The 27,901-nt window shown below is 48.0% G+C and overlaps 1 protein-coding gene and 1 long non-coding RNA gene across 5 annotated transcripts; one reads left to right on the forward strand and one right to left on the reverse strand.

Moving 5' to 3' along the window:
- Positions 1-1,132: 1,132 nt before the first annotated feature.
- CCR4 (C-C motif chemokine receptor 4) lies at positions 1,133-22,733 on the forward strand. Of its 4 annotated transcripts, XM_045436701.1 has the most exons (4): positions 1,137-1,409; positions 10,014-10,087; positions 18,410-18,649; positions 20,895-22,733. In XM_045436701.1, the coding sequence occupies exon 4, from the start codon at positions 20,969-20,971 to the stop codon at positions 22,049-22,051; it is 1,083 nt and encodes a 360-aa protein (XP_045292657.1). In that variant the 5' UTR covers positions 1,137-1,409; positions 10,014-10,087; positions 18,410-18,649; positions 20,895-20,968; the 3' UTR covers positions 22,052-22,733. The 4 variants fall into 4 exon arrangements, with proteins under 4 accessions (XP_045292659.1, XP_045292660.1, XP_045292657.1 ...); XM_045436703.1 differs by lacking the exon at positions 18,410-18,649 and having other exon boundaries at positions 1,133-1,409; XM_045436704.1 differs by lacking the exons at positions 10,014-10,087; positions 18,410-18,649 and having other exon boundaries at positions 1,133-1,409.
- On the reverse strand, positions 20,733-27,476 carry LOC123575855. The gene is made up of 2 exons (XR_006701038.1): positions 27,362-27,476; positions 20,733-21,660 (listed from the first exon to the last, which is right to left on the reverse strand). It is a non-coding gene; the product is annotated as an uncharacterized LOC123575855 (long non-coding RNA).
- Between the last annotated feature and the right edge of the window lie 425 nt (positions 27,477-27,901).

Here is a 27,901-nt window from a genome sequence, read left to right on the forward strand (position 1 = left end):
GGGCTCAGGGCCCAGAGGGGCAACTTGTTCCCTTCTTACTCGCAGGTTCTGAGTCTGGGATAAAGTCTGAGGGGGTCTTGTTCAGCTCTACCTGGCAGAGGGCCCTCCTTCCTGCCGGCACCCTCCTGGTACGGGGACCTCACCCCTACCCAAGCCACTTTCTTCATGCTACGGAACACTTCCTGGGGCTTCCATTTGCTGGATCCAGTCCTGCCAAGGCCATCTTGAGCTGCCCCAAATCTGGAAGTGCCTGTTCCCCAAGGAGCCTGTAGGTAACAGAAGGTGCCATCAGTCCCCCTCCCACTCCTCAGCCCCTGAACTTCTCCCAATCTTCAGGTTAGGGAAGTGATAAGAACCTGTGTTAGGTTTATCTGCCTCTTTACTTACAGTTCAATTTGTCCAACAACTCTACTGGAGGCATTTCCATCTTCCTTCTGGGGACGAGGAAACTGATCACAGAGAGGTCCATTCCCTTCCCTGAGGTCACACATCATGGTGGTTGTGAAGCCCAGCGTGAATGAAGCTTGGCCTCGACCTCCAAAGTCCTCGCAATCCTGCCTCCACTTCCTGGCTGTGTCACAAACTCCTAGTCTGATGGGAGAGGGCCCAAAGCAGGGCAGTCTCCATGCAGGACGACTACAGGTCAGATGCTCCCAGGCTGGTGGAGGTTTAGAGGAGAAGGTGGCACCGAGTTGGCCTTCGAACGAAGAACTGAGGTCAACTGGGATGGAAAGCAAGAGGGCGTTTGTGGCGGAAGGAACAGTGCGAGGTCAGGCGGGGCACTTCCGTAGTTCTCAGACAGGGCACAAGGGTGGGGCCTGAAGATGTTCCCGTGGCTCTGGCCTCGGATCGACTCCCAAGACTTGCCTCCTTTTCTTGGCCTTCACGGCCACAAGGCCGGCGGCCCTGGACAGGTCCCCCCGACGAGGCTCCCGCAGCAGGTGGAAGGACGCCGCCCACGGCCCACTCGTGGCTTGAGCGTTCATTTGGCTCTGATTGGCTGCGAGACTCGCGCCTCCCGGCCAGCCACTCAGACGCGGCCGTCAGTTCTCCCTTGCCTCTGATTGGCTGTGCTGAGCACGTGCTCAGCCGCGCTCCTCCCGGCGACCTGAGAGCCCGCGCGGCCCGTTAACCGCCCACCGCCGCCATGTTCTCTTTCGGGCTCGTTGGGTTGCTGACGGGCAACGGGGCTGGGGAGCGGCGGGTGACGAGTCCCCGGGATTCGGGGAGGGGCGGGCCCCGGGCCCTGGGCAGCGGCTCTCACCGGCCTTGGAGCGCTGGAAGGCGGGAGAACAGCCCTGCTGGGGGCCCGCCGCTGAGCGACCCGGCCTCCTCTCTCCCCGGGCCCCCCCGTCCGCCTCGGGACCTAGACATCCCCTGACCCGTGATCCTGAGCCGTCCCCCGACCGGTGAGTGTCTGACGGTAGCTGGGGGCGGGCCGAGGGGTGGGGACGAGGCTGTTGGGGCCCAGGTTTCACGTGGCGCGGGGGGTTTATGGACGGGGCTGGGAGGACTAAGATCAATAATCAGCCATCGATCCCCTTTGCAGTGGTTGGATTTGCCCTTCGATGAATACTTTGGTCTTTTTTTTTTTTTTTTTTCTTAAAAAAATGTTTTTTAAATGTTTATTTTTGAGAGAGAGCGAGCTGGCGGGGGGCCGGGAGGAAGGGTTGCGCAGAGAGAGATGGAGACAGAATCCAAAGCAGGCTCTGTGCTCACAGCGCAAAGCTCCACGTGGGGCTCGAACCCCACAGCCCTGAGATCACGACCTGAGCCCGAGTCGGTGGCTCAGCCGACTGAGCCACCCTGGCGCCCCACGTTGGCCTCTTCTTGACTAAACACTGACGCATTTGTTCATAATTAGAAAATAATGCCTATTTAGTTCTTCAGAGTGTGAGCAAAACTGTTGGCCGATGTATGGCCCCCTGGGTGCGAAGAGACGATTGGCTGGGGTCTCCTGTCCTCCCTTGATTGGAAGAGTTGTTCGGGTTCAGTTCCAGGAAGCAGCATTCTTGGAGGAAAAGGCCGACCGACCTTGGAGGCAGAAGAACACCGTCAGGAGCTCAAAGGACAGCAAGGAGCCGGGAGTTGACCACCAACTAGAGCCCTAAGCCGGGCTGACTCCTCTTGGCCAGAGCCCGTGTGAGCAAGAGAGAGTTCAGAGCTCCGGCCCTGGGCGTCGACCTCCCGTCACTTACAGCTTCGTGATGTTGCCGCGGCTGCCGTTATGCTTGTATCTCGGTGTCTCTGCCAACGTCCGGGAGACGGTGAGACAACCCACCTCACGGAGCCATTGTGAGCATCGGAGCAGGCAGCAGATGTGCGCCCAGTAGGGCGTTTGCCGCCAAGCAAGCATTCGGTAGTTCATCCGCCAGAATTCTGGTTTTGTCCGTGCTCTTCATCTCCTGGCTGGATTAGGACTTTCCATTTCCGAAAAGGATACTGATGGCCAGTGATAACTTCAGCCTGTCGGTCGCCGTGGGTACCTGCCGCCGCATGAAGCTCTTTACCGTCTCCCGACGATGTCTGGCCTCCCTCCACTCCTTGCCTCTGGCCTCACCGTTGTCTTTTCCTTGCGAAAGTCTTTATTTATGCACTCTTCATCGGGCACATATAGCCAGCAGACAGCAGCTGGTCTCAGAAGGCTTTGTGCCTTCCAACAAACAGCTCCTCTTGTAGAACAAGATTCTATCTGCCTCTGTTTCGAATACCGTATTATTTCACCGTCTCTTTATCGCCCCCACTAACGTCTGAACTCTCATCCTGAGATGATAGTCCTCTTTAAATCCCATTGCCCAGCACACTGCCAATCACATAGAAGATGCTCAGTATAAGGTGTTGAATCAGTGAACGAAAGTGAAGTCTTTAGGTAGGAGAATTGGTCACCCCTTGGATTTCTGGGAAGAAATTTATATTTGAAAGCATAGGCACGTTTTAAATTAGCAAATTGCCCTGTACAATATCACGACTTCTTTGTGGCTCTGTGATATTCCATCAAGTCGCTAGCGTTTAATTATATAGTGTGATCACCAAGTACAGCTTTATGGTGTGCTTTGTTTCGTTACGTACATGAACGTTTTCATTTACTACCACATAATCTTCAGAAACATAATTTTGTAAAAGATTTTTTAGTTTTGACTAATCTTTGCACTCAACACGGGGCTCGAACTTACAACCCCAAAGACGGAGATGTGTGCTCTACTACTGAACCAGCCAGGTGCCCCAGAAGCATAATTTTAATCACTGAATACAGTTGTTCCTCAGTTTAAGTGTTTCACTACTGTTAGAATTTCACTGTTCTAGCATTCCACGTCAAACTACAGTGAGCATGTAAACACATAAAATTGTTTCTCTTTGGATTGTTTTCTAAGAAAAGATACCTGGAAATGGGATTACTGGATCATTTTAGGACAGTTGATACATAGCATTAGCATGATTTCATTATCATTTAAAATATAGTGAATATGGTAAGCTAAAATGATAGGCCACCACTTTTTACTTTGTCCACTGGATAGAATAGTGAAATTATCCTATCGTGATTTATTACTAATCATTTATTACTAATTGCATTTCCTTTTCTGTGAGTTATCTTTTTTTTCACTTTGCCCAATATTGAAGTCTTAGTGTTTTCCTAATACCTTTATGTAGAAACCATTTATATGGTAAAGATGTGTACTCCACGTACAAGTTTGAGGTTCTGTATGTGTGATGCTATTCTATGTGCTCGATGTATGGTATTTAACAATCAGGCAAAAATTTTTGTGCTCATTTAGCTTCTATTCAAGAGTGTGAGACAGGCTGCCTGGGTGGCTCAGTCAGCTAAGCGCCTGATTCTTGATTTCAGCTCAGGTCATGATCTCATGGTCCATAAGTTTGAACCCCTCATGGGGCTCCATGCTGACAGTGTGAAGCCTGCTTGGGATTCTCTTTCTCTCTTTGCCCCCCACCCTGCTTGTGCACACATGCACTCTCTCTCTCTAAATTAATAAAAACTTAAAAAAAAAAACAACTATGAGACGTGGGCGCCTGGGTGACTCAGTCTGACTCGTCTGACTTTGGCTCAGGTCACGGTCTCTCAGTTTGTGGGTTCAAGCTCTGCTGTCAGAGCCTGGAGCCTGCTTGGGATTCTGTGTCTCCCTTTCTCTGTGTCTCTCCCCCATTCACACTCTCTCTCTCTCAAAAATAAATAAACATAAAAAGTGTTTTTAAAAGTATGAGATGCAAAATAAGTAGGAAAATAGAATATTTAGTATTTGAAATATTAAGAAATGTCAAGGAGAAAAGATCGGAGCGGAGATTGATAGAATCTTATATAAGAGGGGGTTGAAATTTAACAATGGAAGGTCTCATCGGGAAAGTAATTTTTTGATAAAAACTTGAAGGGAATGAACATTTTATTATACAAATATGAAAGAAGAATATTTGAAGCAGGAAACACCAAATGCAACAGGCCTGAGATAGGAACATGCTTGGCGTCTTTGAGGCGGAGGCTAGTTTGGAGAGAGAAAGGGGGAGACAGTAGGAAATGAGGCTGGAATATTAAGGGTAGATTGTGTTGTGTCTTAAAGTCATAATAAGGGTGCTGACTTTTGTATATATTTAAGTTTCATTTATTAAAAAAAAATTTTTTAGCGTTTATTCATTTTGAGAGAACAGAGCGTGAAAAAGGGAGGGGCAAAGAGAGAGGGAGACACAGGGTCCAAAGCAGGCTCCAGGCTCTGAGCTGTCAGCACAGAGCCCGATGTGGGGCTTGAACTCACTGACGGCCAGATCATGACCTGAGCCAAAGTCGGACACTCAACCAACTGAGCCACCCAGGGCGCCCCTATATTTAAGTTTCATTTAGATACAATTCACATACTATAAAATTCACCTTTTTAAAGTGTACAGTTCTGTGGTTTCTTGAATATTCGGAGTTGTGTAACCATCATCACAATTCTAGAACATTCTCATCACCCCCAAAAGAAACCCCATATCCATTAGCAGTTGCTCACCATTCTCATTCTTTTCTGCCTCAAGCCTATATACAACCATTAATCTTTCTGCCTTTATAGGTTTTGTCGTAGACATCTCCTGTAAATGGAATGTCTGGTCTTTTGTGACTGGCTTTTTTCTCTTACCATAATGTTTTAAAAGCTCATCCATGACATAATTTGTACTAGTATTTTATTCCTATTAGCTGAATAATATTCCATTGTGTAGATATACTACATTTTAATCTAGTCATCATTTCATGGACTTTTAGATTGTTTACACCTTTTTGGCTATGATGAATGATCTTCCTTCCTCCCTCCCTCCCTCCCTCCCTTCCTGGCTTCCCTCCTTCCCAGGCTCCACACCCAGTGTGGGGCTTGAACTCAAAACCCTGAGATCAAGTGTCAGATGCTCTGCTGACTGAGTCAGCCAGGCGCCCATGAATAATGCTTCTATGAACTTTCACATACACATTTTTGTGTGGATATGATTTTCTTTTTCTGGCTGTATACCTAGGAGTGGAATTGCTGGACTGTATGGTAACTCTTTTTGTTTGGGGAGTTGCCAGACTGTTTTCCAAAGTGGCTGCACCATTGTACCTTCCCACTAGCAATATATGGAAGGTTCCAATTTCTTCACATCCTTGCCAACACTTCGTACTATTTGTCTTTTTGTTTATAACTAACCCAGTGGATGTGAAGTTGTAAATCATTGCAGTTTTGATTTACATTCTCTAATGGCTAATGATGTTGAACATCTTTTCATGTGCTTATTAGCTATTTGCATCTCTTATGTGGAGAAATGTGCATTAGCTCCTTTCTTCATTTCAAATTTGGTTACTTGTCTTCTTAGTGAGTCATAAGCATTTCTGTATTCTGGATACAAGTCCCATATCAAATATATGAATTGCAATTTTTTTCCATTCTGTGGGCTTTCTTTACTTTAATGATGGTATCCTTTGAAGCACAAAAGTTGTAATTTTTATGAAATCCAATTTACCTATTTTTTCTTGCTTGTGCTTTTGTGATATATCTGAGAAGCCTTCGCCTAACCCAAGATTACATGTGATTACTTACAATGTTGTAAATTGTGGCCAGGATTAATTTGAAGATGCCGCACTATACCTTGTATTACCTTTTGACACAATTCATTACCCTAATACTACAGTTTTCAAAGTGTGCAATGTGGAAATCTGGGGGAACCAGAGATGTGTTTAGTGTGCTTGGAAGTCCAAAACTATTTTTGTAATAATATAAAAACGTTATTTGTCTTTTTTACTCTGTTGACATTTGCACTAGTGGTATAAAAAAGCATTGGCAGGGAAAACCACTGGCATCGTCATCACATCTGTGATAGTTCACTGTACACATTAAAAAAAATTTTGTTTCGGGGGCGCCTGGGTGGCTTAGTCAGTTAAGCCTCTGACTTCAGCTCAGGTCATGATCTCACAGTTCGTGAGCTCAAGCCCCGAGTTGGGCTCTGTGCTGACAGCGCGGAGCCTGGAACCTACTTCAGATTCTGTGTCTCCCTCTCTCTCTCTGCCCCTCCCCCACTCTCTCTTGCCCTCTCTCTCTCTCAAAACTAAATAACCATTAAAACAAATTAAAAAAAATTGTTTTAGGGACACCTGCATGGCTCAGTCAGTGACACATTCAACTTCAGCTCAGGTCATGGTCTCGCGGTTCATGAGTTCAAGCCCCACATCAAGCTTTCAGCTGTCAGTGCAGAGCTTGCTTTGGATCCTCTGTCCACCACTGCCCCCCTCCCCCGCCCGCCTCGCTCGCTCTGCCTCTCCCCTGCACACGCTCTCTTTCTCTCAAAAATAAACATTAAAATTTTTTTTAAATATTTTATTTTAAAGTAATCTCTACACCCAGCATGGGACTCGAACTCACAACCCTGACATTGAGTCACATGCTGCACTGACTGAGCCAGCCAGGTGCCCCTCACTGTACACTTTTTAATTTTTTTATTTTTAAATGTTTATTTTGAGAGAGAGAGAGAGAATAAGCAGGGGAGGGGCAGAGAGAGAGAGGGAGAAAGAGAATCCCAGGCAGACTCCATGCCCAGCACACAGAGCCTAATGCAGGGCTCAATCTCATGACAGTGAGATCATGACCTGAGCCAATATCAAGAGCTGGAAACTTAACTGACTGAGCCATCCAGGCACCTCCTCAATGTACACTTTTTGGATAGAGAATAGTTAAAATTATTTAACTTAGTAGTATTACAAAAATACTGGATTCCTTGAAAGAATCTTAGATATTGGCCCAACCCAATATCAATATTTTATTTAGTTTTCATATATGACTTTCAGTTTATTTTTTTTTAATGTTTATTTATTTATTTTGAGAGAGAGAGAGAGATCACAAGGGGGAAGGGACAGAGAGAGAATCCCGAGCAGGCTCTATGCTCAGCACTCAGCGCAGAGCCCAACGTGGGGCTTAATCTCACAACTGTGAGATGATGACCTGAGCCAAAATCAAGAGTCAGACACTTAACCAGTTGAGCTACCCAGGTGCCCTTCAGTTTATTTTTTTAGTTTTGTTTTCTAAATGTTTATTTTTGAAAGAGAGAGCGAGCAGGGGAGAGGCAGAGAGGCGGGGGTGGTGGTGGGGGACAGAGGATCCCATACAGGCTCTGCACTGGCAGCAGAGAGCATGATGTGGGGTTTGAACTCGGGAACCGTGAGGTCATGACCTGAGCCAAAGTCTGGTGCTCAACCGACTGAGCCACCCAAGTGCCCCCAATTTATTCCAGATGAGTATACTATATCTGATTTTAACTTTTTAATTCTGAACTCAGTGATGACAAGGCTATATATGCATATAATCAATTAGGCTGTGGTCCCTAAAATAACTGCCGAAATGAAGCATTACATTTTAGCTTGGGGGCAATAACGGTTATAAAGATCTGCCATATGATGTGACAACTGGGGTAATACCTTTATCATAAAACTAAGTATGTGAATTTTTCTAGGTTTTAGCTTACAGTAAGACATTCTCCCCAAATATTCCAAGCTCTGTCATAATAAACCATCACTGCTAAACCATAAGCTGTGTGGGCATGATATTGTTGGTGATTATCTTGAGCACTCTCATATGTAAGAATTTTGAAACTTAACTCTCAATTTCCTGAGAAGGAATATATTTTCATATGTAAATTTCCCACATATCTAAGAATGGTAATATCCTTTGGATCGTCCAAACTCATTTTGAACTTCTGAATCTAAATGTTAGGTAGAAAATAAGATTGAACTGAAAACTGGTTACATTACTTCATAGCGCATGACCCATAAGAGGCCCTAGTATGCAGATGAAGATGTGACAGTTTGGAGCGACAGTCATCTCTGGAGGCAATAGAAGCGTCAAACAGAAACTTTTAGAGGAAAGAAGCATTTTAAAACAAGCATATTAGATAGGCGAGTTTTAACAGTATAACTCTAATATGGTTATTCCTTTACTTGCAAAATTAGTTGTTGAGCAGATTTTGCTCATGAACAAATGATGTTATACTCAAAGTGGAAAATCCATTTCTTTGTTTCATGATTCTAAAATCAGTTTTGTATGTTAAAATATGTTTAATGTAGCTTGACTGACACTGATAAACTTGACTGTTCAATGTAGCTTGAGCAACCAGTTCTACTTCTCGATTATATGCAGGAGTGATTCTTTTCCAGCACTCAGTTATTGATTACAGAACCTTTTCATTTTCTCCTTAAATAAACCAAGATATTCAAATACATCTTAGAACTGCTAATGGTGGCACTGCTAGGAATCTACCCAAGGGAGACAGGAGTACTGATGCACAGGGGCACTTGTACCCCAATGTTTATAGCAGCACTTTCAACAAACGCCAAATTATGGAAAGAGCCTAAATGTCCATCCACTGATGAGTCGGTAAAGAAATTGTGGTTTATATACACAATGGAGTACTACGTGGCAATGAGAAAGAACGAACTATGGCCTTTTGTAGCAACGTGGATGGAACTGGAGAGTGTGATGCTAAGTGAAATAAGCCATACGGAAAAAGACAGATACCATGTTTTCACTCTTCTGTGGATCCTGAGAAACTTAACAGAAGACCATGGGGGAGGGGAAAGAAAAGGAAAAAAAAAAAAAAGAGAGAGAGAGGGAGAGAGCCAAACCATAAGAGACTCTTAAAAACTGAGAACAAACTGAGGGCTGATGGGGGGTGGGAGGGAGGGGAGGGTGGGTGATGGGTATTGAGGAGGGCACCTTTTGGGATGAGCACTGGGTGTTGTATGCAAACCAGTTTGACAATAAATTTCATATTAAAAAAAAAAACTGCTAATGATGTGTGCTTGTCTCATAAAGTGAAATGAGCCCAGTTTCAAAACGGTACGAAGGAGCAGAGCTTTCGTGATCAAGACATAGTGTTGTACCATGGATAGCTCTCATTGTATTTGCTTATTATTAGTTCAGGCCATTGTGTAATCATTTTTGTGCCCCAAAGTATATGTATTCAGTCACGCACACACACATATAAGCTAACACACATGCACACACACACACACAAACATGCATCTTTGCTTGACAGTAACTTCACTATCATTTTGTGTTATTAAAATTTAAATATTTTCAGAAAAAAGCAAAAGTTACTATTTTCTACATAACTTTTTTTCAAATATTTTAATTTCTTTTAAGTGATCTCTACATCCAATGTACATCGAACTCGCCAACCCCAGATCAAGAGTCTACTGACTGCCATCCAGGCATGCCTCTACATAATGTTTTGAAGTACCATTAATAATGTATGAAAAATGGTTTTTAAATGTATTTTTAGAAGTAATTTACTTATTTTGAGAGAGAGAGGCAGGGGAGGGCCAGAGAGAGAGGGAGAGACAGAGAGTCCCAAGTAGGCTTGGCACTGTCAGCAGAGCCCGACTCAGGGCTCGAACTCATGAACCGTGAGATGAACCTGAGCTGAAGTCAGGAGTCAGAAGCTTAACCGACTGAGCCACTCAGGCGCCCCTGAAAAATGCTTTTTGATTAAAAATGCACTTTGTTTTATATTAGGTTTCACTTCTTTGTCTCGGAATGGTCTCAGATCTCCTGGCACCAGAGAACCACGGTGGCAACATGGATATGAGGTGAATGCTCAGCCATTGGTGTTTCATCCCACATTGTTCATTCTCCACATTGACTCTGGCACTCAGGGAGGCGTAATACATCCCAACCGTTACCGTAGCCCCGCGGTGCTCATAGTTAAGCAGATTCTGGGACTGGGTGTTGGTGCGGGAGTGTCAGGGAAATGGCAGGGCTGGAGGACGCTGGGTGAGAGTGAGGAAAGGGTTATTGTTCCTGAGGGATGGGGGAGACCGTGTTTGACATCCGGGAACAGTGAGGAGGGAGGGACCCTGAAGGAATATGGCCCAGGGTTTCTCCCACTGCTTCTCAACAGTCTCATTTTTCCCTGTTGAAAGGCCTGGGTTTTGCAGTTCAAGCCCCACTGTCGGGGTCGTCGTGATGCCATTATTTTCTGACAAGGTTTCTCCTTTTTCCCCTGGACCAAAAAAGATGGCAGCAACAGAGCACGGTGCCCTCAGCAACCTGTTTCCTAGTCTCCACGGCCACCTCCTGATTCCCGGGTCCCCCCCGAGGGTTGTCGGGACAGCAGGAATAGGATGTTTTTTTTCTCATTCCCTCCTCAAGGTGACTCTTCATGTCAGCCTCTCCAAGGCTGTAGTAACTGTGTGTCTGTTACTCTCTTTCACTTATCATCCCCCTCGTGTATAAAATTGGGACATTAACATTGTCTATACTTCTCAATTGTGTGTCCTCAATTGTGTGTAGCAAAGAAGGGATAGAACATTGAGCTCGGGAGGAAGAAACTCAGCCAGGACTGACCGAAAGGTAGAAAGGGGCACCTGGGTGGCTCGGCTGAGCATCCGACTTCGACTCAGGTCATGATCTCGAGGTTCATGAGTTCAAGCCTTGTGTTGGGCTCTGTGCTGATAGTGTGGAGCCTACTTGTGATTTTCTCTCTCTCCCTGTCTCTGTGTCCTTCCCCGCCTCATGTGCACTCACCCTCTTTCAAAAATAAATAAATCAACTTAAAAAAAAAGGTAGAAAGAAGATAATTGGTTATTCCAGAGACAGGATTTGGTGGTTTGTGTATGTGTTGGGTGGGTGGGGTAGAAGGTGATGCAGAGAATGTGCCCTGAAGAATTGTAACCTCGGATGATGGAGTAGCTCTTCAGGCATTTGAAGAAGACAGCTCTCCTCTGGGCTTTAACCCATAGTAGTTTCTCTAGTTACCTTGTTATGTTAGGGTTTTGCAGGTGAGGGTGGCTGAGGTCACACATGGGGTTTCTGGGGAGTATGACATTATTTGCATCTGTTTAGAAAGTGTTTATTTATTTTGAGAGAGACAGCACGATCAGGGATCAGGGAGAGGAGCAGAGATGGAGGGAGAGAGAGAATCCCAAGCAGGCTCTATACTGTCAGGGTGGATCTCGACAGGGGGTGGGGGGCTCAAACCCAGAAACCATGAGATAATGACCTGAGCCCAGACCAAGAGTCTGTCATTCAACCAGCTGAGCCACCCAGGTGCCCCAATTACTGTAGCTTTATAGTAAGTTGTTTTTTTTTTTTTTTTAATGTTTATTTTTGAGACAGAGAGAGACAGAGCATGAACGGGGGAGGGGCCGAGAGAGAGGGAGACACAGAATCGGAAGCAGGCTCCAGGCTCTGAGCCATGAGCCCAGAGCCCGACGCGGGGCTCGAACTCACGGACCACGAGATCGTGACCTGAGCTGAAGTCGGACGCTTAACCGACTGAGCCACCCAGGCGCCCCTATAGTAAGTTTTTAAATCAGGAAGTGTGAGAACTCCAACTTCGTTCTTCTTTTTCAAGGTTGTTTGACCGTTTCAGGGTCCCTTCAGATTCCATATGAATTTTAGGATGGATTTTTCTCTTTCTGCAAAAAACACTTTTGGGGTTTTGATAGGGATAGCCTTAACCTTGTAGGTTGATTTGGGTAGTTCGACATCTTATTATTAAGTCTTCTAATCCATGAACATGGGGTGAGTTTCCGTTTACCTGTGTCGTCTTTAATTTCTTTCAGCAGTGCTTTACAGTTTTCAGTGTACAAGTCTTTCACCTCCTTGATTAAGTTTATTCCAGGTATTTTATTCTTTTTAATATTATTGTAAATGGAATTGTTTTCTTAACTTTTTTTCAGATTGTTCATCGTTAGTGTATAGAAATGCAACTGTTTTTTTGTATATTGATTTTGTATCCTGCAAGTTTGTTGAATTCATTGTTTTATTTAAAAAAAAATTTTTTAATCTTTACTTATTTTTGAGAGAGAGAGACAGAGCGTGAGCAGGGGAGGAACAGAGAGAAAAGGAGACACAGAATCCAAAGCAGGCTTCAGACTGAGCCGTCAGCACAGAGTCCGACACGGGGCTCGGACCCACGAACTGCGAGATCATGACCTGAGCCCAGACCAAGAGTCTGTCATTCAACCGACTGAGCCCCCCAGGCACCCCATCATTCTATCTTTTATTTTAAAATCTTGTCCTTTTCTACCAGCTCTGATAGAACTGGTGCTGGTGGGCACTCTAGTCATGGTCCTGATTTTAAAAGGAATGGCTTTGGGACGCGTGGGTGGCTCAGTCAGTTGAGCATCCGACTGTTGGTTTTGGCTCGGGTCATGATCTCGCAGTTCGTGGGATTGAGCCCCACATCGGGCTCTGTGCTGACAGCTGGGAGCCTGTTTGGGATTCTTCTCTCCCCTCTCTCTCTCTGCCCCTTCCCTGCTCATGCTCTCTCTCTCTCTCTCAAAATAAGTTTAAAAACTTAAAAAAAAATTAAAAGGAATGGCTTTTGCTATTTACAATTTATAAATTGCTACCTTTATCAATTTAAAGAAGTTCCCTTTTGTTCTTAATGTCCTAGTGCTTGTGTGTGTGTGTTTCAAATCATGAATATTATTCTCGTTCAGTGCTCCGTGCCAGCGCTTTTCTCTTTTATTCTGTTAATGTGGTGAGTTACATTAATAGGTTCTATAATATCAAACCAACTTTGCATTTCTGAAATGAACTAAATTGGCCATTATGTACTTTTTCAACTTTAGTGTATTTGGTTTGTCAGTATTTTATATAGGATGTTTGCATCAGTATATTCATGAGTGAAACTGAGTAATTTTATTTTTTCATACAGTTTGGTTATGCTAACTTCATAAAATAAGGAGTAGTCTTATTTTTGTAATTCCGGGGGACGAGGGGAGACACATAAGAGTAGAATTATATGTACCTTGCATGTTTGCTAGAATTTGCCTGTAAAATCATCTGTCTTGAATATTTTTTTTTACTTTTTTGTGCTAAAGCATTTAAAGTGCTGATTCAATTTTTAAAAAGATGTCAGATTTTGCATTTATTTTTGAGCCAATTTTGGTAAATACGTTTTCTAGGAATTTATGCATCTTATCTAAGTTTTCAAATCTATTGTGGTAATATCATTCATAATGTTTCTTATCCTTCTAATCTCAGTATATCTCCCTTTATATTCTAAGATTGTTTCCTTTTTTTTCTTTACCTATCTTCCTAGAGGTTTGTCAGTTTTGTTGGTGTTTTCAAACACTGTAATGAGTTTTATTTTACTTTCAAATTTTGTTTAATTTCTGTTCTTACGTTTATTGTTTATTTCCTTATACCATTTTTGAATTTATTCTACAATTCCTTTTTCTACTATTTCTTTTTCCAGTTGAACAGTTCTCATTAATTTTCATCCTTTCTTCTCTTCTGGTGTAAATATTTAAAGACTAAATTTCCCTCTCGGGACAGCTTCAGCTGCCTACCACAATTTTGGATAAGTGATATTTTATTATTGTTCAATTACAAGTGTTTTCTATTTTCCATTATGATATATTCCAGGTTACATGAAAATGTGTTTTCTAATTTTCAAATGTGCAGGGATTTTTAGTTATCTCGTTAAAAATCACTTTGTAGTTGGGGCGCCTGAGTGGCTCAGTCGGTTAAGCATCTGATTTCAGCTCAGGTCGTGATCTCATGGTTTGTGAGTTCAAGCCCCGTGTCAGGCTCTGTGCTGACAGCTCAGAGTCTGGAGCCTGCTTTGGATTCTGTGTCTCCCTCTCTCTCTATCCCTCCCCTGCTTACGCTCTGTCTCCCTCTCTCTCTCTCTCTCGGTCCCTCTCAAAAATAAGGATAAAAATTTTTAAAAAATCACTTTGTAATTTAATTGTTTGCAATTTTCTCTTTCCTTACCAAAGTTTCGTCTGTGTATCCAGACCTCCCCTGTGAAACAGCTTGTTTGTTTAAGTGCTGTCTTGATCCGGTTTTGAGGCCCTGGCTAGAGGCCAACCAGTCCCCCTGTCTAAGCAGGCACCCCCTTTTCAGCACCTCTGCTCTGGGGCCACTGTTCACTGAACGCCCTCATCACCGGGGGACCGGGTACCAGACAACTAAGGACAGCCCAAGATCCCAAATTATCCAAGTTACCCAATCAGCAGAGGACCCATGAAAACTAACTCACCCTGCTTGTCAAACATAAGCTGCCCCCCCCAGAGCCCCAGCTTGCTGTTACCATCCCTGGGTCCAGCGCCCCATGTGGCCCTGCCTGGTAGCCTTCTCTCTTTTGAAAAGTGTGCAGCAGATCTGACGTCGAATCTTCGATGCTTTACTGCCACTGCTCTGCAGCTGAGTCCCACGGAGCTCCTCCCGAAGGCCTTGGGAGCCGAGTCCAGTGTCAGATAAGCTGGTTCCTGTGGGTCGGCATGGTGTGCCTGGCCTGGGGAGTATACTTTCCTGTGTCTGGGGTTGAAGTCAGGTTTGGTACACCAGAGGGCGCTGTCATCTCGTGTCACCGATTCCTTCTCGTTGGATGCCTGCACCCCACCCTGCCCTGCGGGAGGGTTTGCCCTGCGTGCGTGCTGTTGGTCTGCGCCTCTCTGGTCAGGTTTCAGAAATTCGGCCTGGCGGGAGATGGTGTCCGCGAAAATGTCAGGAGTATAGGTGTCAGCCCTGACGCTGTCCCTGGCCGCGCTGCCCTGAGCGTCCCGCACGCCCTCTCTGGGTTCCTGCTTCCCCATCTATGAGACAGGCTTTCCTGAGAACGTGATCCTTTTGGGGGTGGGGGTACTGTTTAGTTCTGAAACCGTTTCTGGAGGGGAAACCTACTTCGTGCTTCTCCAGGACAGTAATGGTATTACTTTGCAAACCTGAAGACCGACTTCCCCCAGGGCAACAGCCTCTGCAACGTGCACACCTGAAACCCGCTTTTCGCCCGAACCCTCACGCAGACACTGAATGTGGCCCACTGAGGCGAGACCCAAATATCTCCTGGATTCCTAGGTGTGGCTACGGGCAACGTGCCAACCTCAGCCAGCTCATGAGAGAAAGCGGTTACCGTGCCTTTTATCCTCATTTTCACCACTGGTTCCTGTCTGTCGTAGGAGCCGTGCAAAGTGCTTCACAAACATTGGCTCGTGAATCCTCTCGCAATCCTCACGCAGTAACAGCCCTTTTTACAGATGAGAAGGTTGAGCTTCACATGGCTGTCGAGTAGCGGCCCTGGGATCCAAGCCCAACAGGGAGCTGCCGTTCCTCGCTCGGGGCTGGCATGCTCACCACGCAGGTGCAGTCGGGGAGCATCAGCTGGCTTTCTTTCTTTCTTTTTTTTTTTTTTAACGTTTATTTTATTTTTGAGACAGACAGAGAGCATGAACGGGGGAGGGGCAGAGAGAGAGGGAGACACAGAATCGGAAGCAGGCTCCAGGCTCTGAGCCATCAGCCCAGAGCCCGACGCGGGGCTCGAACTCACGGACCGTGAGATCGTGACCTGAGCTGAAGTTGGATGCTCAACCGACTGAGCCACCCAGGCGCCCCATCATCAGCTGGCCTTCAAGGGAGCCTCTGCAGACCCAATGATGCCCGTGACCGCATACGACCATGTGTACCTCCAGACATCACGTGTTCTAGGACCCTGATGCCCCAACGCTCCTCCCCCGGGCCAGACCCTGGAGGCAGGGTGCTCAGATGGGCTCGTCCAGGGCTGTCGCAATTCACACACTGCGCCCCGGGCTCTCTGACTTGTCCCTCCGGGCCTGTGATTCCGTGATAGAAGCTTCCTCTGGCTCCGCATTTCTAAAATTATGGGTTTTGTTTTGCTTTTGCTGCTCACGTCAATGAAAGGGAAACTTTCCTGAGGCCCCAGAGCCTTGGGGCCTGGGCAGGAGGCCGCCCTGCCGGCAGAGGAAGGACCGGTGGAGGGCCCTCCTTTGACCTTCGCGGGGTGCAGGTTGTTGGTGTTGCGGCAGGTGAGAGCGCGGGGGTGCAGGTGAACAGAACCTCTGTGGCGGGTCACCTTGCCCCAGTTGTATTTCCGGGCCAGGGCCAGCCAGCGGAGGGGAGGTGCAGGGATGCCACAGGTGCACAGGTGAAGCACCAAGTGCAAGGTGGCCCCCTCCTGGCTACTGTAGGCTGAGAGGGTGAGGCCATCCTCTAGCCATCTGCTCGCAAAAACCCGAAGCTGCTGCTCAGGCGGGATGCCCTCCTTGTCTCGGACTTCGGTTTTTGATTCTCAGTGGTGTCGCTGGGCCCGACCTTGAGGGTGACGGTCTTGCCCACTAGGGTCTTCGCAAACACCCGTAATCTCTGCCACAAGGCGTCCACCAGCAAACCGCTGAAGAGAAAGAGGGTGACGGGACCCAAAACTGTGTTTATTCTACAAGTTACCCTATATAGTGGGCATAGACTCACCCATCAAATAGGTTAGGGACTGTTTTTTTTTTTTGTTTGTTTGTTTTGTACTTTATCTGCTTCCAGAGTTCACAAGATTGGCCTTGGAAAGCCCCCAAAAAGTGCGCCAGTAAGGAACCGTGTTTCACCTGAACTCAAGCCCAGAGTTCCCCAATTCGGCCACGGATCGGTGCTCTCTCTCAGGGTCCGGGGATGCTGCCCTCGCTCCGCTCTCTCAGCCTCGGCACTGTTGGCATTGTGGGCAGGAGAGCTTCGCTGTGGAGGGCTGTCCTACGCCGTGTAGGATTTCAGCAGGGTTCCTGGCCTCTTCTTGTTAGGAGCCAGGAAAAACTCCTCCGATCCCCAGAGAAGATGTCTCCAGATACTGGCCAGGTGCCCTGGGGGCAAAGAACCCCTGGGAAACCACTGGCTAACTCATGCATTCTTAGTAAAGGCAGTATTGCCCTCAAGGATGCAAAAATTGGTTCTTGGGGATGAAAATAAGCTTACTCTTTTTATATATAAAGCATTGATGTACACATACTACATAACGATATGTAGTTGGGCTGTGGTATTAAAATTTCATGGGGAGATGATTAGGAAAAAAAATATCTGAAAAGACTCTTTAGGAGGGGTAATAATGAAAGGGCAATAAAACAGTGTTCTGGCTCAATATTTTAGTTCCTATTCATGCAAATTCCTTAGGAAAAATGACATTGTGGCTTTTTTTTTAATTAAAAAAATTTTTTAATGTTTGATTTTTGAGAGGGAGAGAGAGACAGAGCACAAGTGGGGGAGAGGCAGAGAGAGAGGGAGACACAGAATCTGAAAGCAGGCTCCAGGCTCTGTCAGCACAGAGCCTGACATGGGGCTCGAACTTGGAAACGGTGAGATCATGACCTGAGCCAAAGTCGGATGCTTAACCGACTGAGCCACCCACAGCATGAGTGGGGGAGGGGTAGAGAGAGAGAGGGAGACACAGAATCCAGGCTCCAGATTCTGAGCTGTCAGCACAGAGCCCGACGCAGGGCTTGGCCCCACAAGTTGTGAGATCATGACCTGAGCCGAGGTCAGTCACTTAATCGACTGAGCCACCCAGGGGCCCTGACATTGTGGCTCTTTTAAGCCAGACCTAAGGGTTAAGCAACTGTAGACATACAGAGGGAAAGCACTGGAAGCTGGCAGAAGCTGAGGATATGATACTCAAAAGACTTAGGACTGATGTCAGCCCCTCAGCTGTGACTGCTACACAAACCCAGAGGGACTCTGCCGACATCACTGTCTGTGGAAGCTCCTCGATTTCTAGGTGGAGGGGCCTGGGGAGGGGTCCTCCTTCTGCAAAGGGGGCTTGAAGCTATGTTGGCCCTCACTCTACACAAGTTATTGAGCGGGGTTGACTAAAGCCCTCTCTCTGAGACACAGGCATCTGGATACATGTTTCTCTGATGACCCTTCTTGCATGGATCTGGCCTCCCCCCACCCCGACCCCCTCAGATCCCACCTGTTTGAGGATCGGCACATCACGGCCGCTTTGCCATCGCACACCCACCACGGGCAAATAACAAACAGCTCACCGATCCAGAACATAAAGATCATTTCTACGCAAGGAAATTCTTTACATTAAAAATCCAACGACTACACTTTTAAAAACATAACAACGTTTCTCTTTTAAAAGAAAACTGACTTCATTTTCCTCTTTGATCTAGCAGACAGCAAATCTTCCTAGCTTTCAGTTTGGGGAAGTGACTACGAGTCACTCACTTTCTGCTTCTCACTTCTATCAGAAAAAAAAAAAACCCACTTGAACTCGTTATAGATGGTTGAGGGACAGAGCTCACACTCACAGGAAGCCACGCGCCTTCAAAGGCATCCTTCTTAGCGCTCAGCTTCTCGCACAAGCCTGGCACTGATTCACGGACCTTGCCCAGAACCACTGTCGGACAAGCAAGGTAAGTGGGGACGGGGCCGTTCCTGGGGCCTCAGGCCGCGCACTGCTTTCTAGAAGGCTGTGTGGACTTTGGAAGTGCTGAGAGGGGGCCAGCCGCTCACCCGGTGCCTCCAACTCGGGCTTCCCGGGCATCCTGGGGCTCGCTGCTGGCTCTCAGCTCAGAGCTCACATCCCATCTACTTACACCCCCAAGCCCTCGCCTGATGGGCACTTACATATGCGGGGCTCTCTCCCTGCACACCTCTGGCCCGAATCCACACGCTCAGAAGACACAGATAATTTTTATCAAACACACAGTTTTTTCTGCTGCTTGCTTCTGTCAGGACTCCCAGGTCAAGAAACACCAACAAATCAAATGAGGCTGACGGAATAATCCCCAACATCTACCAGCTGTGTTTACTTGTCTTGTTCTCCTGGCAATTTCCCAACTCCTCAGCCTCTTCTATTCCTTCCGTTTTCACTGGTAAAGTGGTGGAGAGAGACCGGGATTGTCATTTATCGAACTAGGATTGATAGTCATCGTACAACACTTTCTCCAAGATCCTTCAGATGCCTCTGCATCTGTTTGCAGAAGTAAACTCAAATCCCTCTCTTGAGAAACCAAATATGGTTGGAGTGTCTGGGTGTGTGGTGGTAAGGGTGGTGAAAAAGGTAGGGAGTAGATGTGAGTTACTGAACAATGTGAAAGGGCTGTGATCAGGAATATTGGGGGCCATTAAGGAGGCAAGAGGGGGTGCCTGGCTCGCTCAGTCCGTAGAGCGTGTGACTCTTGATCTCAGGGTTGGGAGTTCCGAGCCCCACATTGGGTGTAGAGATGACTTAAAAAAAAATAAAATCTTTACAAAAAAAAAAAAAGGAAGAGGAATAGCCTTGAGTCAGAAAGCCCGTCATCCCTAAATTGCTCTGATCCGCATGTGAGCACGCATGTAACTTTAAGAAGGTCTCAACCTCTTCACCTGCCAATTCGCATAGGAAAGGAGGGTGTTTGGGGAAGCGGAGAGATTTCATTTCTGGCCATGATGTGCCTTCTCGAGATCTGTCAGGCTGATTCCCACTGTGCTAGGATTCAGTGCGCGGGACTGATTTTTTGCGTGCAGCGTTGACGAAAAGACCGCCTCACGTTGCCGTCTGAGTACAGTGCAATTACCTGAGTGCTCCCGCATTCGCGGGGCCTTCTACACGCATCTGCTGCGTTAGCGTCCGACTGGCCCGGGAGCAGCTCGCCACCAGGCCCGGGAAGCCAGGCGCGTTCCCATCGAAGATGGTGTTCTAGGATGGCGTGGGACTTGGGAGCGCGTCCCAGAGCCGACTTGCACCAACTCCCAGGGGCTGGTAAAGGCTGTTAGAGATTCGGGAATTTCGCGAGGCCGAGGCCGTTGGTGGCTGGGGTTTCGCCCCGGGGCAAGTGTTTGCACGAGAGACGCCAGCAAGCACCAGAAGTCAGAGCCCCCTCCTGACCTCCCCGGACATGGTGTGCCAGCACGTCACTGGGATCTGGGGACCAAAGAACGAGCTCTGCATGCAACTGTGTGGCCTTCAGAAGTCGCTTAACCTCTCTGAAGCTTTCGTGAGGCACCTGCACCGTGGCTCAGTACGCTTGCTTGGCTTAGAGCACCCGACTTTGTTGGGAGTGTGGTGGGGGGCGGGCAGGAGCAGGGGAGTGGGATTAAATGCACAATACCAGGGAGCACGCTTCGAAATGTATGTCAAGCTTGCAGGAGGAATTGGAATTTTTATATAAAATCCGAGCCACCCTTCTAGCCCAATGATTACCTAAGCAATTACTGAATTTTTGGAGTTCTAATGTGAAGGGGAAACACGCGCAGATTTTCAATCTTTCTGTTTTGTTTTTGTTTTGCTTTTAAGTCACTAAGACGGCCATGGATGTGGGGCTGTTGGGAATCTCAACTGTCCTGCAGATGATTCAGTAACCCCAGACTATCGTTTCGAAATGCATCCTTGAAAACGCCTCCTTGAGAAGGAGGTTTTACTGTCCCCATGTACAAGCGTGGGGATTCAAGCCCCCCCCCCCCCCCGCCCCCAGAGCAGGAGGGGGAGTGACAGAGCTAGGACTTGGAATCTGCTAACTCCAAACAGCAGGATTGTTTTATTTGGCTGCACTGCCCTGCGAGGAACAGAGCCCTTCAACTTGGGAAGGCTGGGAAGGGGGTGTCATGAGCCGGGGCACAATACTCAGCGCTATGCTCTGTAGTCAGCACCTTTTCGATTTGCTTTTGTTTCTACAGAGATCGCGTCTGCTCTTCCCTCATTAGCTTCTGGTTGGGCTCAGACCTGCGTCGAGGAGCCTGGAGATTTGAAAATGAACCCCACGGACACAGCAGACACCACCATGGATGAAAGCATCTATCACAATTACTATCTCTATGAAAACATCCCCAAGCCTTGCACCAAAGAAGGCGTCAAGGCGTTCGGGGGGCTCTTCCTGCCCCCTCTCTACTCCTTGGTCTTTCTGTTCGGTCTCCTGGGCAATTCTGTGGTAGTTTTGGTCTTGTTCAAGTACAAGAGGCTCAAGTCCATGACTGACGTGTACCTGCTCAACCTCGCCATCTCAGACCTGCTCTTCGTGTTCTCCCTCCCTTTCTGGGGCTACTATGCTGCAGACCAGTGGGTTTTTGGACTGGGTCTCTGCAAGATTATTTCCTGGATGTACTTGGTGGGCTTTTACAGTGGCATCTTCTTCGTCATGCTCATGAGCATCGACAGATACCTGGCGATAGTGCACGCGGTGTTTTCCTTGAGAGCGAGGACCTTGACTTACGGGGTCATCACCAGCTTGGCCACGTGGTCCGTGGCCGTGCTGGCCTCTCTTCCAGGCTTCTTATTCAGCACCTGTTACACGGAGCGCAACCACACCTACTGCAAAACCAAGTACTCTCTCAACTCCACGACGTGGAAGGTGCTGAGCTCCCTGGAGATCAACATTCTGGGGTTGGTGATCCCCTTGGGCACCATGCTGTTCTGCTACTCCATGATCATCAGGACCCTGCAGCACTGCAAAAACGAGAAGAAAAGCAAGGCGGTGAGGATGGTCTTCGCCGTGGTGGCCCTCTTCCTGGGTTTCTGGGCACCTTACAACGTGGTGCTCTTCCTGGAGACCCTGGTGGAGCTGGAGGTCCTTCAGGATTGCGCCTTCGAGAGACACCTGGACTATGCCGTTCAGGCCACGGAGACCCTGGCTTTCGTTCACTGCTGCCTCAACCCGGTCGTCTACTTCTTCCTCGGGGAGAAATTCCGCAAGTACCTCGTACAGCTCTTCAAGACCTGCCGGGGCCCCTTCGTGCCCTGCCAATACTGCAGGATCCTCCAGCTCTACTCGCCCGACACTCCCAGCTCGTCCTACACGCAGTCCACCGGGGACCACGACCTCCACGATGCTCTGTGAGCAACGAAGGGGCACGAGTCGGATCGAAGCCTCCCGAAGGAAGAGCTTAAACTTGTATTATAGCAAGGGTTCCTGAGCCAGTGGCGGGAGGACTTCCATCCACTGCCGCGCGTGGGCCTCTCACCCCACCGTCAGCTCCTCCTCTTGCCATCTGCGAGCGTGGGGGGCGAGAGCACACCCGGGCCCCCGCATCCCCGCCCCCCCAGGCTTGCCTGCAGGGCTGAGTAAGCAGAAGCAGGATTCTGACCCGCATCTCAACGAGGTTACACATAACACTGTGCGGGAAGGACCATTCGTTCCCCTCTAACTTGCACTGATGGAGCTGTCTAGGGGGACCCGCGCAGAACTGAATGGTGGAGTCTATCGCTCCTTCTTGCTATGAAAAATGGGCCCTTTAATTACTTTCTAGCTTTTGTGGAACAATATAGAAAACTTTGACACGCTGTCCTAGAGTTTTTCTAATAATATAGCTGAAGGTTGGTAGATCCCCTGGAGCCGGGTGTCTGCAGAAACAGAGAGTGAAGTAATGAACCTCTATCTTGATTCTTTTATCTTAAAGGATTATTTGTTCATGGAAGCCAAACTTTCGATGCTGGTTCCAAGTGTGAGGATGTGGTGCAAAGGCATTAGCAAGGTCTGATGTCCAAACGTGAAATACAAGGCATTAAAAAATCCAAACATAGTTGTGGAAATTCAAACATACTTTCATATGCTTGTGGGCACGTTTTGTGTTTGTGGTAACAGATGATATCCGGATTTCACATGATACATAGGTGCAGATACTGGCGTTTGGGGGCTTTTACTTGTTTACAAACAGAGCCTTCGAAACTAAAAATAACAAGGGCTGATAAAGTATGACAGTGAAGTGCCTGCAGTCAAGGGAGGCAAGAATAAGCAACTAAAAGCTATTACTGATGTGGCATAAAGAGGAGTGTCAAGGGGCGCCTGGGTGGCGCAGTCGGTTAAGCGTCCGACTTCAGCTCAGGTCATGATCTCGCGGTCCGGGAGTTCGAGCCCCGCGTCGGGCTCTGGGCTGATGGCTCAGAGCCTGGAGCCTGTTTCCGATTCTGTGTCTCCCTCTCTCTCTGCCCCTCCCCCGTTCATGCTCTGTCTCTCTCTGTCCCAAAAATAAATAAAAACGTGGAAAAAAAAATTAAAAAAAAAAAAAAAAAAGAGGAGTGTCAAGCATCTACGAAGTTGTGAAAAACGTCATCCTCTCTTTTAAAATACCGGCCTCCTTCTTAACTTTTGGACGATTCAAAATTTCACTGAGTCATTTCTCACAAGTCATTGTAATCATGTAGTTAATCGTTTGACACCGTTAAGTTAAATCTCTGTTCTTACAGACTTAATCAGAATTAAGACTTTAATCAAGTTGGGAGAGACCTACAGTCCCTTGCAAAACAAAAACCTGTCTTGCAAACTATTCACCGAGTCACCGGTTGCAAATGCTTCTGTAAGTTCACACCTTGTTACATGCTCTACCTGTATAAAGGGTGCATTTCCAAAAAGTGTGTTTTTAAAACAGGGATCTTAAAGGGGGTAAGTCGATGTTGCCTTTATAGACGAAAGATAAAATAAAGTTGTACATAGTCGGCCAGAGCCTTTTCTCCGGAGCCGGTTTGTGTTGCGTTTCCTGATGGGGGTGGGGACCCATGCTGCCGTGGGTGTGGAGGACCGGCCCGGCGGGGGGAGCCACCACATGCGCACACGCAGGGTGAGGAAGGGGGCACTGGGGTGCGGGGGTGGACAGCGGCGAGAGGCGGCCCACGTCCTGGGCAGCGTCCCCAGGAGACCTCCCTCCGCCGGGTGACGGCGGCCTGCGAATCCAGCCCTGTGTTCCCCTGTGAGCCTGAGCGCATTCCTTTCCTCTCGGCCTCAGTTTCCTTTCCTCTGTGAAGCGAGTGCATTCCAGAGAGAAAGAGGAGGAGTATTTCCTGGTACAGCTTGTGACGGTATTCGTTTCATCAAATTTTAGGGCACCGGAGGACAGGCCGGTCACAGGGGCTTCGCTGCCCCTCGACTCCTCCACGCGCACGGGGGCAGACAGGGTGGGGTGCGGTCGACCCCCCGCTGCCATCCCTCCTCCCGAGCTCGCGGTCACCCGTGGGCCCGAGTCCGTCAGGCCTTCCTTCCCCGGGCCCAAGGCTGGGGAGTATCCCCTCGGGATGGGGGATTTGGAACCCCTGGTGACACTCGAACTCACACGGGCCCCTCTCGGAACACCACAAAGAAAGTTTCTTCCCGTTCCGGGGACAGAAACACGACAAACAAGCCAGCACGACTGCTGCGCAAAGGCAGGAACACAAAGGTGAGTCCAGCTACACGTTCTCCCCGCCGGAGCCCGTCCCTTCCTCGTTGCAACACGCCCAGCTTCCGGGGAGCGGGCTCGGTGCCGTTTGCGCGGGGACGACAGAAACAGGGTGACGTTTTGGGACGTCACACCACAGACGTGGTGGCGGCACAGCCCCGGGGCCGTACTGACGGCCGCTGAGCCGCGTGCTTTTGAAAGATTAGCTTTATACTGTGTGAATTTTACCCCCACGGCAAGAACAACAGGCAACCGCTCTGTCATACGTGACCTAGAGCAGGCGCTCGGATCCTACCGAACAAATACATTTGTCCTTCTTCCAACAAGAAGGGGAAACACAGGGCGTTGGCAAAGGCTCTTCAGACCTTCGGGGAGGTTCTCCTCGAGAAACCCTCATAACAGTTTGGAGCATCTGACGCCATTAAGTCCGACGTGGCGGGTGTCTGTTTTGCGCCAGGCAGGATGCTAGGTTATGGGGAGGGGACCAGGATAAAGGAGGAAGTCCTGCGCTCGTGGGGTTTCTAATCTGCTAGAGGGACAGACGTCAGATCAACCGTAACGCAGGCCGGACACACACAACAGAACGTTTTGGGACCTTAGGGGAAGGAGAAATGGATTCAATTTCAAAGTTCACAACACAACGAGCCGGTGAAGTGGGCCTGCGGAAGGAGCACGATTTCCACAAACAGAAGGGAGGAAGGAAGGGCACGTGGGTGGCTTCGTCAGTTAAGCGTCCGACTGCGGCTCAGGTCACGATCTCCTGTCGGTGAGTTCGAGCCCCGCGTCGGGCTCCGTGCTGATGGCTCGGAGCCTGGAGCCCGCTTCGGTCTCTGTGTCTCCCTCTCTCTCAGCCCCTCCCCCACGCATGCTCTGAATCTCTCTCTTGAAAACAAACATTAAAAAAAAAAAAAAAAAAGACGTGAGGAAGGACATTCTAGGCCGATGAAAGGTAGGTGGGGTTACGGGCACTCCATGATCAGGGAGTGCTGAGAGGTTTGTGGAGTTTTTGTAGAGACCACGTAGGGGGGTGTGGGGGACAGCAGCAGAGAAGGGAAGACGATACCGAAGGGAAAGTGGGGCCCTGAGGGGCAGCGGTCTTGAGCTGCCTCCCGCTGGGCTTGAGGGGCCTAGCGGGTGCCGTGGTGTGCCGTCCACACGGCCCCCGTCCACACGGCCCCGTCCGGGACTGACGCACTCGCCACACCAGCTGCCAGGAGCATTGACAGCCGGCAGCTCTGAGCCAGTCTCCTCTCAGGACCGTCCTCCCTGGAGCAGCTCCTACCCTCCTCCTACTGGATAACGCGCAGAAGCAAATGCTCGCGCTCCTGCTTCAACGTGGGAGGACTCTGAGCGGCCTCTCCCATTCCAGAGCCCCCCGCAAGGCCGGCCGGGGCCTCTGATGCAACCACGTTGCAGTTCAGTTTGTCCTGCTGTCCAGGCTTGCTTCCTTCATGCCCTCATAGGTGTTGTTCCCAAGTCGACTCCCCACGAAAGCCCCTGTATGCGAATCTCAGAGTCTGTTTTCAGGAACCCCTGTCTCAGAGCAGGACTTTGGCATCAAATGGGGGCAAATGGGCCCCTAATACGAATGAAAATTGCCCCCGGGTGTGGGGAAATGAGAAGGCCTAATCTTTGCCTCAGGGACGTCCTTCGTTCATCAGCCTCTGGCCACAGGCCCCGCCTGACTCTTGGTCCCTACGCTTCCGCTTCGCTTCCGCTTCCTTTTGTCAGTTGCACCTTCGCTCCCGTTATTCGTGTGCTGCCTCAGTCCCCGAGGCATCTCCCTGTACACTACTCTCTGTCAAGGTCACGGACCATCTTTATCCTTGGCTGTGCTACAGCCACCTGACATCCTCTATTCTGTACCGGTCAGTGACTTCCTGGGCTCAGGTGAACCACACACAAGCTCCACCCACTTTTGTGTTCACAACACTTTACTCCTTAAGCGTTTATAACGGCTCCAAATTCCCCTGGCAGAAAAGCCGAAACCCACCAGGTGGTTTCATATATCGAAACTCAATTCAGCATCTTCGCAAAGTAGATAAGGTTGGGTTTTATTACCCCAAGAAACTGAGGTTAAGGCAACACAACATTCTAATCATGAATCAGACTAACTCCAGCAACAGTAACCCCCACCCAACTGCCTAGCACAATGCCTCGCACAAAGCAGTCGTTCCATTATTTTCTAATGAATGAGTGAATTTCCTTATCTCTTCATTAAGCTCTCTATATTGGCAATTCAAGTTTCTATTTCACTACGCAAAGTTCGGCTGTCCTCTCTCCAAAATCCCCCCTATGTTTCTAATAAAACTGCGTGTGACAGAGTTCAAAGACTGATTGAATTGTCTCCTGGTTCCAGAAATCAGTGGGTGTTCTTTGGGCCAAAAATTACTTCGTTAAGACTTTTGCTATGAGCGTGGTTGCAGAAGTCTGCATTCTCGTCGTCTCTAGGAAGCCATAAAACAACAGCAAGAACAATGAATTCAGAAGCAAACTCCATTTTCAACCAAACTTAGAGAGAGACAGACTTTTCAGGTTTCACACTGAGGGCTACTAAACGCGGCCACCGTCGGGCAAGAATTATGTGGGAGCAAGTAAAGAGGAGGGCAGTCAGAGGGGCAGCGGGACAGACCTCAGATGGCCGGCAGACATGCGAGTCCTGAGGGCGGGAGCTGTGGATATGGACAGGACTTGAGGCAGAAACCCTCCTGGTGCCAGTTTGGTTCGGAGAAGCAGAGGAAGCAGAACTGCCAAATTTCCAAAGGTCAGGGGCGGAAACAAGAAGGGAGTCGCTGGGTTGTGGAAACAGGCAGCCTGCAAAATACCACACCCTCCCCGCCACCCTCCCCCCGCCCCATGCACACACACACATACACACAAAACATGCTTAACGATTCAAAGGTAGACACTGAGAAAAATAATATTGACTATAATCAGGATAGGAAGACTATACAAGCGTAGGAATATAATATTCTATTACCATCATCAAATATATCTACCTCAGCTCAAAATGCGTACTGGGGCAGTCCAGAGGTATTCCAGCTGAAAACCAAAGAAGAGAAGGAAGCCGGCTGTCCCTTCTACGAAACATCGCACTGGATGCACTACCTCCATGGCTATAAGAGAAAGAAATTCGTGGTCTAAAAATTGGAAAAGAGGAAAATTCTCCAAAATACCTGATCAGTACCCTTCAAAGCTGAGCATCATCAAAAACAAGGAAAGTCTAAGAAATTGTCACAGCCAAGAGGAGCCTAAAGAGATAAGACAACTAGATGTAACTAGTTCTGGAATGGAAAAGAACATCAGCTAAAAACTTAGGAAATCTGCATAAAGTATAAGCATTAGTTAATAATAATTTATCAATATCGGTTCATTAAACATAATATACCATGCTACTGTAAGATATGAATAATAAGGGAAATTGCAAGTAGGGTATATGGGATCCCTCTGTACACGATTTTTTATAAACCTAGTACTGTTGTGAAATATAAAGTTTATTTTTTAAATTGGAAAGGAAAAGACAAAGTATCTCTAGTTGT

Source organism: Leopardus geoffroyi, chromosome C2, assembly GCF_018350155.1.
Source record: "Leopardus geoffroyi isolate Oge1 chromosome C2, O.geoffroyi_Oge1_pat1.0, whole genome shotgun sequence".
Classification (NCBI taxonomy): Eukaryota; Metazoa; Chordata; class Mammalia; order Carnivora; family Felidae; genus Leopardus; species Leopardus geoffroyi.